At 24.1% G+C, this 13,820-nt stretch overlaps 2 protein-coding genes across 2 annotated transcripts in view; one reads left to right on the top strand and one right to left on the bottom strand.

Moving 5' to 3' along the window:
• The window catches only part of LOC108549862 (centrosomal protein of 135 kDa), a 26,527-nt gene extending 21,827 nt beyond the window's left edge, over positions 1–4,700 (bottom strand). The window contains exons 1-12 of the mRNA XM_017903432.1: positions 4,512–4,700; positions 3,902–4,202; positions 3,437–3,669; positions 3,035–3,227; positions 2,784–2,950; positions 2,434–2,629; positions 2,155–2,346; positions 1,949–2,070; positions 1,764–1,865; positions 1,427–1,660; positions 1,199–1,294; positions 593–822 (exon numbers count right to left, since the gene is read on the bottom strand). Coding sequence (XP_017758921.1) covers positions 593–822; positions 1,199–1,294; positions 1,427–1,660; positions 1,764–1,865; positions 1,949–2,070; positions 2,155–2,346; positions 2,434–2,629; positions 2,784–2,950; positions 3,035–3,227; positions 3,437–3,669; positions 3,902–4,202; positions 4,512–4,700 — 2,255 coding nt within the window. The remainder of the gene's footprint in view (positions 1–592; positions 823–1,198; positions 1,295–1,426; positions 1,661–1,763; positions 1,866–1,948; positions 2,071–2,154; positions 2,347–2,433; positions 2,630–2,783; positions 2,951–3,034; positions 3,228–3,436; positions 3,670–3,901; positions 4,203–4,511) is intronic.
• Positions 4,701–5,792: 1,092 nt separating this feature from the next.
• LOC108549873 (cGMP-dependent 3',5'-cyclic phosphodiesterase) lies at positions 5,793–10,099 on the top strand. Its single transcript, XM_017903442.1, has 12 exons — positions 5,793–5,906; positions 6,180–6,296; positions 7,098–7,339; positions 7,518–7,627; positions 7,703–7,842; positions 7,914–8,100; positions 8,222–8,403; positions 8,471–8,655; positions 8,716–8,980; positions 9,057–9,344; positions 9,425–9,570; positions 9,847–10,099. Exons 1-12 carry the CDS (start codon positions 5,793–5,795, stop codon positions 10,097–10,099), a joined length of 2,229 nt encoding a protein of 742 aa, XP_017758931.1.
• Positions 10,100–13,820: the final 3,721 nt, after the last annotated feature.

Raw genomic sequence — 13,820 nt, forward strand, 5'->3', positions numbered from 1 at the left:
TAAATATATACAATTGTATTACAATTTTTCAAAATATAGTAATATTTCATTCCTATGATATATTTTTTGCAAATAGAAAAAAAATGTTCCCAATTTTACACTTAATAAATTACCTAATATTATGGATGTTTTGTGATTTTTGTTCTCCTTTGTTTCATCATTTAAAACAAACAAAACTACATGATTTCTTATGATATTTCTCACATATAACATCAACATAGTATCAATAATGTATAATGTTTTTATATTGATGAAATAATACATAGACAACCATTTAAATTATGTAGTTTTATTTGTTAAGTAATTGGAAAAATAAGAGTTAGGAAATATATCTTAACTTCTTTAAACTGGAAAAAATTGTTAAACAGTTTTTTTTTCAGAAACTGCTTTCCTCTTATATTAATAGGAAATTTTGATACTTTGATTTCTATGTATATTAACACTAACTGAACATTAATTAATTACTAACATTCAGTTCTCTAATTACATAGCCTTAATGTTATCCATATTTGTATTTAATGTTTGATAGGAAGAAAATAGCACGAATCAAAATAATTTTCAAAAAAAATATAAAAAGAAGAATAAGTAATACCGAAGTTGGAAATATTGCGTTCGTTGAGTTCCTAATTCTTGTTTGGTTCGTCTTAACTCTTCTCGCAAGTCTTGTAACTGATCCTCGAGACCTTTTATAGTTGCTCTTCGGGCTCCTTGTGTAAGTAAAAGCTCTTGTCGTTCCTTTTCTATCTGTTTCAACCGAGTTTCAACTTCAGTAAAGTTTTCTTTCAGACGACGTTGTTCAGATGTATGTGCTTCTGCCGCCATCTAATTTACAAATCTCCATTAACAAATTGTTACATAAAAATATACTTATGCATTAAAAAACAATTATAATAAATTTATCTACAATAATAAACAAATAGATTATGTGATTTTATCCAGAACAATTAGTCTCAAACTATATATAATACCGTGATATAAATATAATTTATTTATTATTAACTTACTCATTACTTTCAAGTTTATTATTAATAATTCTAATTTCAAAAAGGCTACTAAGTTTGAATATAAAATTAAATTTCATTGTGTATAATGCAATTAATATAAATTCTTATTATTTATTAACATCTAGTGATCAAAATTATTTGTTTAATTATAATATTATAAAATTATATTATAATTTCATTACAAATATAATTACCTTCAATCTTTCACGTAATGCATCACGTTCTTCAATTAAACGATCGACATCGGCCCGTGCAATATCTCGTTCATGTTCCAGACGTTCAATGATATCCTAAAATATTTTTATAAATTTCATGAGTAATTCTTAAATTTTTAAATTTTATTTACAAGAATTTTTTATAATTATAAAATTGCAGATATAACAAGCACACACTTGTTAAACAAAATTATTTGTAATCTTTACCTTTGTTTTGCCAATGTCTTTCATTACAGGAGAACAATTACATACAGCATCACGTTTGCATACATTACAAGATCGATAAGGTGTTTTATATTCAGCTTTATAAGTCTGCAAACGTGTTTCCAAATTAGTTTTTTCACAATATAATTCTTTTTTTTCTCGTTGTAATTCATCTAATGCATTTTCTTTTTCACTTAATTGACATTTCAATTCTCGAATTCGTGACCACAGATCAATCTGTTTTTAATAATAAAAATAATAATATTATGAGAAGTCTATATATATTTTAAAATATTAAATACTTATAAATGAAAACTACGAAGAACAAGAAATATTTTACGTGATCTCTCTCAATCGTTTTATTGTAATTGTCCTTAATATTTTTGTATTCATTTTTATAGAAATCCCTTTCCCTCCTTAATTGTTCAATCACCTGCTGTAACTGATAAAATAAATTCTAAATAATATATTTATATGATTACATTACAAACATGCATGATAAGTAATACTTTCTATGAAACATACATCGTTTATTTCAATCTTTTTTCCATCTAGTTGTTTTAATATATTATTATATCCGACACTATTTGCGTTTTGAAGAAATTCTCTCTCCCTAGAAGCTTCTTGAAATTCTATTCTATTTTGTCCTGATGATTTTAAATCTATTTATAAATTTCTGAATATAATATTATTCTTTCTTTTTTATTATATCTTATATTTTATAATTTTACCTGTATCATAATCATTCTTTCTTCCCTTTTCATTAGCACCTGTTAAGATTATACCATCATCGTCTAATAATATTTCCTTTGTAATCATTTGTTCTTTTAATAATTTATTGCTATATTGTAATTGAATAACATCTTGTTTTTGTTTTTCATTTTCCTTGGCCAATCTTTCAATTTCGTTATTTAAATTTTTTTCTGCGAGATTATTAAAAAATACTTATTAGTTACAAAACTATTTAATTATATTTATACTAATTACATGAAAATAAAAATGATATGTACCAATTACTGTTAATTCATTTATCCTATTAGTCATCTGCTTTTTTTCATCTAATGTAAATTCCAAAGTACGTTGAATATTAAGTTTCTCTGATCTACAGGCTTCTAAGTCTGCTCTCAATTTTTGTACCTCTCTATGTTCAACAGATAATTCGCTTTCTAATATATGAACTCGTGCCATTACATTTTCTAATTTTTCCTGCATAAATATAAGTTCAAATTATGATCAATTTAATCATAATTTTATTATGATAAATTCAAAGATATAATTGTTAAATGCATTTATCAAATGTTAAAAACGAATTTTTTTAAATATAAAATTTTATTTTTAAAAACGTTAAAAAATGTATTACCTGTAATTTAGAAACTCTTTTATTATTTTCCTTAACTGCAGAATTGCAATCAGCTTCTACAGCTAATGCAATATGGTCTATATCTCTTAATTCTTTTTCTAATTCCTCATTTCTATCCGCAAGTTTAAGTGCTTGAGACATAGCATCATGTTGTTTATTTAAAGCTTCTGTATAAACCATAATAAATAAATATATATAATGAATAAGAATCTTTTTAATACTATATTAGAAAAAACATAAAATCTCATTACCTTTTAATTGTTGCTCCAACTCCAACTTTTCTTGTTGAAGAATTTTCAATTCGTTATCATCCATATTGTGATTAGGCATTACAAAATTGCTTTCTGCTTTTATACAAGCACAATCTTTAGAAACAGCAGAATATGGTCTACCTCCTTCTAACATTTTTTTCAATCGTAAAATTTCTTTTTCCTTAGTAGTTAGCTATAAGCATATTTTTGTAATATATTGGTACTTATCTTTTTTATCAACTTTTACAAATTTAAACAAACATGCATATACTTAGTGTTCATACACATATTATCATTCATTGTTAGATACAATTGACACTAGTTACAGTATTTGACATATACATATTTACATGCAAGCAGGAGCAATTTAAACTCATGCAGATGTAATTGATAGTAATATACCTGACTTTTTAATGTCTGTACATTGTCGATTTGTAAAGAGAGTTCTCCCTTAAATTTTGTTACCTCATGACTCAAACAATTCATCTTATGATCAGCCATGCTTAACAAATCAATGATTTTTGGTTCAACTGTGCTTAAATTTGGTAATGGAGTAGATTTAATTCCTGTTTTTGGCAGTGGTTCACTTTCTATAACTGGTCTTCGTAATGGAAAAATAGGACGTTTCTTAGAAGCTACAATTATAAAAGAAATAAAATTTGAAATGCAAAAATTTCTAAAAAATTTTTGAATTTTTTTTATAATTGTGAAGCCTACACAAAATTTCATCTAGAAACATTTATTATAATAAAAGTAAAATATTTTATCATTTACTAATAATTAAATTTCTTTTTCACACTGATAATATGTGTTAACCTAAATATTTAAGAATAATTATAAACATTTCAAAATATAAGAATAATTTACCCAATCCAACATTGCTGATAATCGGCTTTAAACATTTTCCTTGTAATTCCAAAATTCTCTTTGACTTATTAGCTGATTCAATCTCTAGTTCTTTGATTCTATGTAAATTACGAGAAGATGCTAGTTGAAGATCATTACATTCACGTTCTAATTTATATATTTCTTTCTTGGAATCCTTAATTTGCTTTTGATGATTTTCCTTTTCTTTTATCAAATCTAAGTGAAGCTGGTTACATTCTTGTACCAGCCTTACATTATCACATTTATAAGGATCAATTGTTGATTGCAACTGAGTGTGTGCCTATATGTTCAATGAAATTATTAAATTATATAAATATATAACAAAATCTATAACATGTAACTTGCTTTTTATTATCCTAAACATCTTTCATAATTTATTAGTTAATTATTATAATATGAATAGTATATTCATTGTTTTACATACAGGGTGTTTTAAAAATACATATTAAACATTCATAGTAATTCATAATATAAAAAAAAGATATAAATATTTATAATTAATTTAAATTCTATATTATTTAGATTACAGATAGTATAAAATTTGTAATTAAAATTAAAAGAAATACTTTTGATTTACAAACATACACACCTCAATATTTTCTTGAGCAATACTTTTAAAATGTTTCAAACTTTCTGTTGTTTGTATCAAATCAGCCAACAACTTCTCTATCAGAGGAAGTGCATCCAATGTAAGTGCTTGTTTATATCCTAAACTGTCTAAATGTTTACGTACAGTTCGATATCTTGTAGCTATATTATATTCATCTTCCATACTCATTTTTATAAATTTCGTAAACAATCTATTTTATATACTTTACTATTTCATATATTTATACCAAATATAAATTTTGTTACTTTATACTATTATCTATATTTCAAAAATATTTTTAAAATCCCTATTTTAAAACATAATTATATTTATTTAAGATTTATTATAAAATCATGTTTTACGTACATAATTAGTAAAAATAAATGTTTTTAGATATATTAATAATTAACTATGATATAACCACGATATTACAGCAGCATTTCAAAATACTTCATCAACTTAACAAATTCATTACAAAAAATTCTATTTTCACAATAATCATAGTATTTTTGTTATACACTACATTGTTTTCTATCAATTGCGCGAACAACATTGTCCATTATTGCACTTTTCATGGAACAAAAAACGTGTCATGTTACGTATAAACATTATTCAAAAGTGTTACCAACGTAACAATATATAATTCTTGTTATGAATACTTGCATGTATTTAAAAAAATCATAATACTAATTTAAATAATTAAGGATTTTTTACAAAATTAAATAAAAAAGTTCCTATAATATATTTTAAAACGTTCAAACAAGTTAGATACATAGAATATGATTTATTTACATTTGAATATAAAATAAAATACATACAGCCTAAACATGAATAAAATATATTAAAAAGAATCATAACAATTATATTAAATACGTGCGTATTATATAGATTTAATTTTTATGCGAACAATTCATATTTCAAATACACGAAAAACAAAAGAAATCTCAAAAAGTGGCGTAATATGTAAGGTCGAGTTGCGCATATCACTTGTTTATTCATGATTGAAGAATTATATAGAATGCAGAGCTCTGCAGAGGTTTGCATTGACTCTACATAGTGTATTATTTTCCTGTGCTTTGACAGTCGATTTAAATTTAAAAAATGATCGACACAGATATTTTTTAAACGTATTAAGATAATTGTAGGCAGCTTTCAAAGAAGATTCTACGTTATTTCGCTAAATATGAAATCTGAAATAAATTCAACTGACACATCGTGATATGATTAAATCATATGATTCGTAGTAATTTGCTATTGACAAAAGATACAGAAGTGGAATTAATGAAAATGAGTTCAATTAACTTGAATGTACCAAACACAGAACAAATTCTTTTACTTTTAGAAGACCTGTGTAATCTTTCCTATCCTGAAGTGCAACAAAAATTAAACAGATACGTGAGTAATACTGTCGTCGTTTTTACGTACAATTTTTCGCGGCACGCATGCTTCATTTTAAAAACGATACAATTGCTTATTACCGATGAATTTGGTGACAAAATTGTTTTTTCTGTAAAATATCTTTTTCTTAAGAAGTATGAATAAGATATTTATTTTATATATAAAAATAAATGTTACAACTATTTTCAGTATAAATTTATTGAAATATGCACGATATAAGAAATTACTGGTTCTATAAATAAATTTTAATTATATTTTTTAATATTATAGATACAAACTGCAACGAATACAGAACTGGTATTTCTTGTACCAATTATAGTAAAATCAGAAGAAATGGTAATTCATGTGATAGGAGAAAAAATTTTAGATAGAGAATTAAGGTTTCCTGTAAGTAGAAATTATTTTATATAAATTATAATAATGGAATTATTTACTTTATAAATATTCCATAGAATTATTATAAAAAATAAATTTATTAAATTATTAATTTTTTCATCAATAATAGAAGTTTTTAATGTTTTTTTAATTATCCTATTATATTTGATATATTTATGAAACTTATACATTTTAAATTTTGGGATATAGTAGACAATAGTTTAAAGAATTGCCCCATATTACAAATAGAGATTGCTTAGTAATGTCTAATCCTCTAGAATTCTTAGAAACGTACATAAAAGAAGCCATATAAAGAGGTATTATTGATATAACACTGAAAAACTTTTAAAATGAACTGTAAAAATGTGTTATCAATACCACTGATACAATATATCATTATTATTACTTTTGTAAATAAAATTATTATATCTATATATTTATTTATTTTATATTTTTTTTAGTGATTAAATGATATGATTTTTCTTTTATAAAATAATGCAATTAATTCATTAAAACTAAAAACTATTGCAAACTGTAAATATGATAAATTTTATAAAATTCTTATATAAGTAATAATAGTTAGAATTAAATTATATCAATTACATTAATAAACATTTTTTAATTTATTTAAGATGAAAATGAATATAATAACTTTTATTATAGTTAAATATATAGTTTAAATATAGTTTAAATTTAAGAATTTTAATAATATACATATGCTATATAAAGAATTTTAATAATGTTGGACTATTACTTATATAATTTATATTTTATTATTATCATTTGTATAATTTTAAGTAATTTATCTTTCAGGTATCAAATAATATTTTATATAAAACTGTACAAAATAAAAAACCAACTGCTATAGATATAACAATGCTAGATGAAGAATTATTACGTCATCTGCAGCCAGTATGTCCAATGTCAAATTCTTTTTTAACAATTCCTATACAACATCCTAAGCAGAATTACATAGCTTTGCTAGTTTCTTTAATTGATAATGATACCAAAAATGAAACTACATGTAAATGTGCAATAGTACAAGAATGTTTTAGGTAATTATTTTTCCTTATTATATAAAAAAGTAATTACTGCACTTTAAATATGTATAACATCTTTATGAACCATAGAAATTATAAATGATAAAAAATAATTTAAAAACTAGCAATATTTATCTTTACATCTTTATATATTTATCTTTAGATATATCTAGATATTTTTTTTTTAATATAGATTTTGCCTAGGATTTCTTCTAAATTCATTTACATGTCACGAAGAAATTCGATTGAAACACCAGTGTCAAAAGTTGCTTGCTGTTTCTAGAAAACTTTTTATACATTTGGGTAATATTATCATAACTAAAATAATTAGCATTTAAAAAATGATAGACTTATTATATCTTAAATATTTATAAATAGGAGACTTTTCTGATTTATTGCGAGAAATAATGGCAGAAGCTAGAAAACTAACAAATGCAGAACGCTGTTCGTTATTTTTATTAGATCCTGATCAACAAGATCTAGTTGCTAAAGTATTTGATGGTATTGCTATGAAAGAAGTAAGTTTATATTTCAAGTTCATATTTCTGTTACATTCAATAAATAAAATTATGAATGTAATTATTTCTAGTCTCTAAAGGAAATGCGAATACCAATAGGACAAGGTATAGCAGGTCATGTTGCAACTACTGGAAAATTACTTAATATTAGAAATGCATATGAACATCCTCTTTTTTATCGAGGTGTAGATGAAGTAACAGGCTTTAGAACTAGAAATATTTTATGTTTCCCAATTAGAGATGAAAATGAGATTGTTGGTAAGTAAAGATTATTATTTTACCTAAATTAAAACAAATGAAATTCTTAAAATTCAGTATTGTTAAATTACATTTTGAAAGAGAAAGAAATTATTTATAGCAGAATATATTGTAATTATAGGAGTTGCACAGCTTTGTAACAAAAAGGATGGATTATACTTTGATGTTTTTGATGAAGAGGTTGCAACAGCATTTAGTATTTATTGTGGTCTTTCTATAATGCATAGTATAGTTTACAAAAAAATGCAAGATGCTCAAGCAAGAAGTAAACTTAGCAATGAAGTAATGATGTATCATATGAAGGTAAAACTATCAAAATATATAACATTTTTTATTAACTTCTTATTTTAATAAAATATTATGTACATAGGTGGAAGAAGAAACTGTTCAAGCAGTATTAAGTTGTAAGGATGAACATAATATAAAAGACTTCAATAAATTTCAGTTTAGTCCAAGATGTGTACCTTATAAACATATGCCTTGTTATACAATCAAAATGTTTAATGATTTAGGTCTTATTAAGTATTGGAAACTAAAGATTTCAACTTTAGCAAGGTAATAAAAGTTTAAAAATATTGTGTAAACAAAAAATATTAATTCATTTAAATGCTACAGGTTTATATTATATGTAAAAAAAAGGTACAGAGATGCACCATATCATAACTGGATACATGCATTTTCTGTGACACATTTTGCATACCTATTAATAAAAAATTTAGATCTTATTAATGAGAATTATATGACCCATTTAGAAGCTTTAGTTTTTCTAGTGTCTTGTTTGTGTCATGATATAGATCACAGAGGAACAAACAATTCATTTCAAACTAAAAGTTCTACAGTTTTAGCTAGTCTTTATAGTTCTGAGGGTTCTGTAATGGAGGTAAATTATTTTCAAAAACAAAATTATAAAATAAATTATATTATATTATATTATTCACTATTTTCTCATTTAACAGAGACATCATTTGGCACAGACTATGTGTATTTTAAATACAGAAGGTTGTAATATATTTGAGAACTTCAACAGTGAGGAGTACATTGAAGCATTAGATCTACTGAAAAACAATATACTTGCAACTGATCTAGCATCTCATTTCCGAACAATGGAAGAACAAGAAAAAATGATTAGAAATAAATTTGATAGAAATGACCCTGAACAAAGGAAGTTATTCTTCAATATGCTTATGACGTGTTGTGACCTTAGTGATCAGACTAAACATTGGAAAGTTTCTAAAAAAACTGCAGTAAGTAAGATTCTGAATTTAAATGAATTCTCTAAAAAAATATGCATTTTACATGCTTTCTTTCTTTGATCTTATATTAGGAAAAAATTTATGACGAATTTTTTTCACAAGGAGATTTAGAGAAAAGTATGGGTAGTTCTCCCATAGAAATGATGGATAGAGAACGTGCATCTATACCAGACCTTCAAGTTCAATTTATTACAAATATAGTTCTTCCACTTTATATGTAAGTATACATCTAAAGAAAGACTTTGTCTGGGACATTTTTATTTATAATAAACATTAGAAGTGAGAAAAATAAAAATAGAAATTTATTTTTCATAATAAATATAATTAGAAGCATAATTTAAAAAAAGAACAATACTTTAATGAATGATACATTTTTTTACTTCAAGAAGACAGTTATTAAGAAAAGTTTTTAAAATAATACTAGCACATAGGCTATTTTCCTTGTTTAGTTATTTTTATTCTATATTATTTTCTTTATTATTTTCTTTCTTAGTAATCTTTCTACATTATTTCCGGTGATACACCAACTTGTTGAAGTGCTGAAAGAAAATCGAGCTTTATGGGAAGAATCTAAAAGTATATTCCAAAAATATATGAAAACCGGAATGAAAGGTATTGATATCCTATTATTATCTACCTTTGAGGAAGAAGTATTACAACTTTATACTCAAGGCAATAAAAATATTTCAAGAAATTCTACTATTAAGTTAAACGAAACTATAAATAATAGTACATATACAATATAAGAATAGGTATTTTTACCTATAAATACAAAAATTGTTAAAACATATAAAACATAACATTCTTTAAATTCAAAAGCAATAGATGGCCTATTGATTACTAAATATATTAATGTTGACAAAAATTTGTTTCTTATAAGAGCGCTGGCGTTCTAAAATTATTTATTACAAATTTAATGTATATTGAAGTGTTATTTATGTTTATATTTTGCGATAGGAGATGTGATAGGAGATGCGATAGGAGGTGCGATAGGAGGTGCGCACACACGTTCGTGTCCGTGCGTGTTGTTATAAATTACAAATATTTTATTTCACAATGATATATGTTCCTTAAATATGTGCTTATTAAACACTTGCCAAGTATTTATTTGTGATATAATACTTAAGATTTAAATTAGAATTTATAGTAGTATATTTTATAAAAATATGAACAGTTTGTGTAGTTTATAACATGTATAAATTTATAAGGAAAATTTGTGCAATTTAAGAAAGTTTATATTTTGTATGATTTGTATGATAATAATCGATTAATATAGTAATATTTTTATTGCAAAATTATAATTAAACTAAAACAATCTGTACATATTTATTATATGTTGTACAAATTTGTGTTTCAAAATTCATACTTTTCATTCTGCAAAATCTATTTTCTTAAATGCTGAAAATAATATTATATAAATACTGTTTATTTACAAATTGCGCCAATTCTTTTCAACTTAATAATAGATTCTGAATTTTACATTTTGTAAAAACTAATATTTATTTTTTTAATTTAATTTTAACAGTATACGTATAATTAAAGTTAATGAATTAGTTTTTGTAAAAAAGTCTTAGCAAAATTTTTAATTACATAAAGATAAGATAATTTATAAAAAATACATTAATGTTTGTATTAGAAATTGACAAAATAATTTATAAAAATTGTAAATTTTACATATGTATTAAATTTAATTAGCATAACTAATAATAAATACACCTTTCTACAAGTAATTCATTAGATGAAGTATAATTATATAATATTATCATATTATAATTATATTAAATTCAAATTATATTATATAACTCAATATTACTGGTACATTTTAAACATATAATCAAATAAAAACTCATACTAAGTTAGAGTTAGGTTAGAGTTAAAGATACATACATAAATGAAGATTACTTAACTTGTATAGCTTAAAAATTTCAAATTTTAAATTTCAAATTATCCAATATAATTTACTAGAGTCTTAAATAATAATTCACATAATACATTTTTGTGTTACATAACAACCTATTTATAAATATATTTCACATATAAAAGTACTTACAAATATCAATATATATAATAATCATAAAATTTAAAACGTTAAATAATGTCATTATATTATTTGGTAAATTGATAAATACATTGAAATTAGAATATTATGTTTTTGGTTCTAATATTTAATATTCTTTTGTTATTATTTAATAATTTCAATATTTTATTAGAAGTAGAAAATTAATCAAATAAACAAAATGGTAATATTAAATATGGCACTAAATAAACTCATGCTTAATACAGTGAGTCACAAAATTATTGGCATACGCAGAAATTAGTAAGAATATGAAGGGTAAAAAAAATAATCAAATACTTTTTAATCCTTTTTTGTTTACAAAACATAATGTTTAGAACATAAATCCCCAACATTATGAAAAACTTAATAATATCGCAATTTATAGTTATAAAAAGTGAAACGAAACGACTTCATGCATCAATTGTCGTCACAAAATTATTGGCACACTTAACATATTCTACGAAAAACGATTATTAATGCCTATTCCGATACTCTTCTTTTCTTCACTATTATTGAGGCTCAATATAAAATATTATAACAGTCAGTTAACAACCAAGTGAGGAATTAAAATTTAATAAAAGAAATATTTGAATACACGTTCTACTATGGCGAGAAAAGGTAAAGAAACTAACTTAGATATAAGAAATTTAATAATTCATCACTGGAAAATTGGAAAATCATATAGAGAAATTCGAAATATCGTAAAGAAAAGTTTTTCAATCGTCCGAAATATTATTAAAAGGTTTGAAAATGAAGGTAGAATTGAAAATGCACCTGGATGTGGGAGGAAAAAAGTTTCAAATTCATTAGAAGAACGTTTTATTGTTCGAAATGTGAAACAAAATCCAAGAATCAGTGCCCCAAAAATTACCAGCATTTTTGTAATAAAACTGTTTCTAATGAAGCAGTCCATAAAATATTGCGGAAGTATTCATACAATGGACGCACATCTAGAAGGAAACCATACGTTACTGCAGCAAATCGAAAAAAAGTTTGGATTTTGCAAAAAAATTTATTTTAAAATCTGGAGAATTTTGGAGAGATATTATATTTTGTGACGAGAGTAAATTAAATATTTGTGGATGGTCATACGAAAGTATGGCAAAAACCAAACGAAGAAATAGATCCTAAAAATATTCGCTCAACAGTCAAATATAGTAGTGGTCATATTATGGTTTGGGGATATATCAATTACTACAGGGCAGGAATTAAAAATTTATAAAATAAAAACAATAAATAAAATGGGATATTTAAACATACTAAAGAATAATTTAAAGCAAAGTGCCCAAAAATTGGGAATTCTTGAAAGATTTCAATTATATCAAGATAATAACTCCAAACACAAATCGAAAATTATTCAAGAGTGGTTGTTATACTACTGTTCAAAGATCATAGATACACCACCTCAGTCAGTCGATCTAAATCCCCATTGAGATGATATGAGACAGATTAGATAAAAAGATATGAAAGGATTCAATAACTAATAAAGTGGAATTACAAAGTAGATCAGAACAGGAATGAGATAATATAGAGGAAGAATATTTAAGAAAACTTATAGAATCAATGGCAAAGCGTGTTTCTGAAGTGATGAAACAAAAAGGATACTCTACAAAATATTAACATTGATAAAATTATTAATCTTTGTAACGTGTGCCAATAATTTTGTGACGGCAATTGATGCATGAAATCGTTTCATTTCATTTCTTTTATAACTATAAGAAATGATATTATTATCTTTTTCATAGTATTGTGCGTTTGTGGTTTAAACTTTATGTATTTCAAATAAAAGGCTCGATAAATCTTTTATTACTTCTTTTATCCTTCATATTCCTCTCACTTTCTGCGTGTGCCAATAATTTTGTAACTCATTGTATCTCTATTTTTACTAATAGTATATTGCAATCATAAACAAATATAGTATTACTGATTTTTTTATGATAAGAAGTGGAAAAGGAAATCATACATACGTAATATTATGATGTTAGAGCGTCAATTAAAGTCTTAATATTCTAAAAATTATCAATTTCCAAATTGATGTTTGTTCAACCAATCAGATAGCATGGAATGTAATTTAAACTACAGAGAAAAATGGCGCGGCCGGGAGAATAGATGGCGTTAAATGCTGAAATTCAAATTAAACTGAAAAGTCGTTATGTACTCATGAGGCAAAACGTGCATCATCCTGCCTATGACACGAAATGGAGATTGTTGTTCAAGTTTTCCTTTGTTTCGTGTATTTTATCATTGAAAGTCAGTAATTTGTGTGACTTATTTATTTTTGTCATAAAAGTTTATATGTACAATTTCTTAGTTTATATGCAAATGTAAAAGGTAAGCAAATATATTAATAAATGCACCTGAATCACTTAATTCATTTCTTTTCAAGTATGTTGTATTTTTCATTAGAAAAC

The sequence above is a fragment of the Eufriesea mexicana genome, unplaced genomic scaffold (assembly GCF_001483705.2).
Source record: "Eufriesea mexicana isolate 0111107269 unplaced genomic scaffold, ASM148370v2 scaffold2234, whole genome shotgun sequence".
Classification (NCBI taxonomy): domain Eukaryota; kingdom Metazoa; phylum Arthropoda; class Insecta; order Hymenoptera; family Apidae; genus Eufriesea; species Eufriesea mexicana.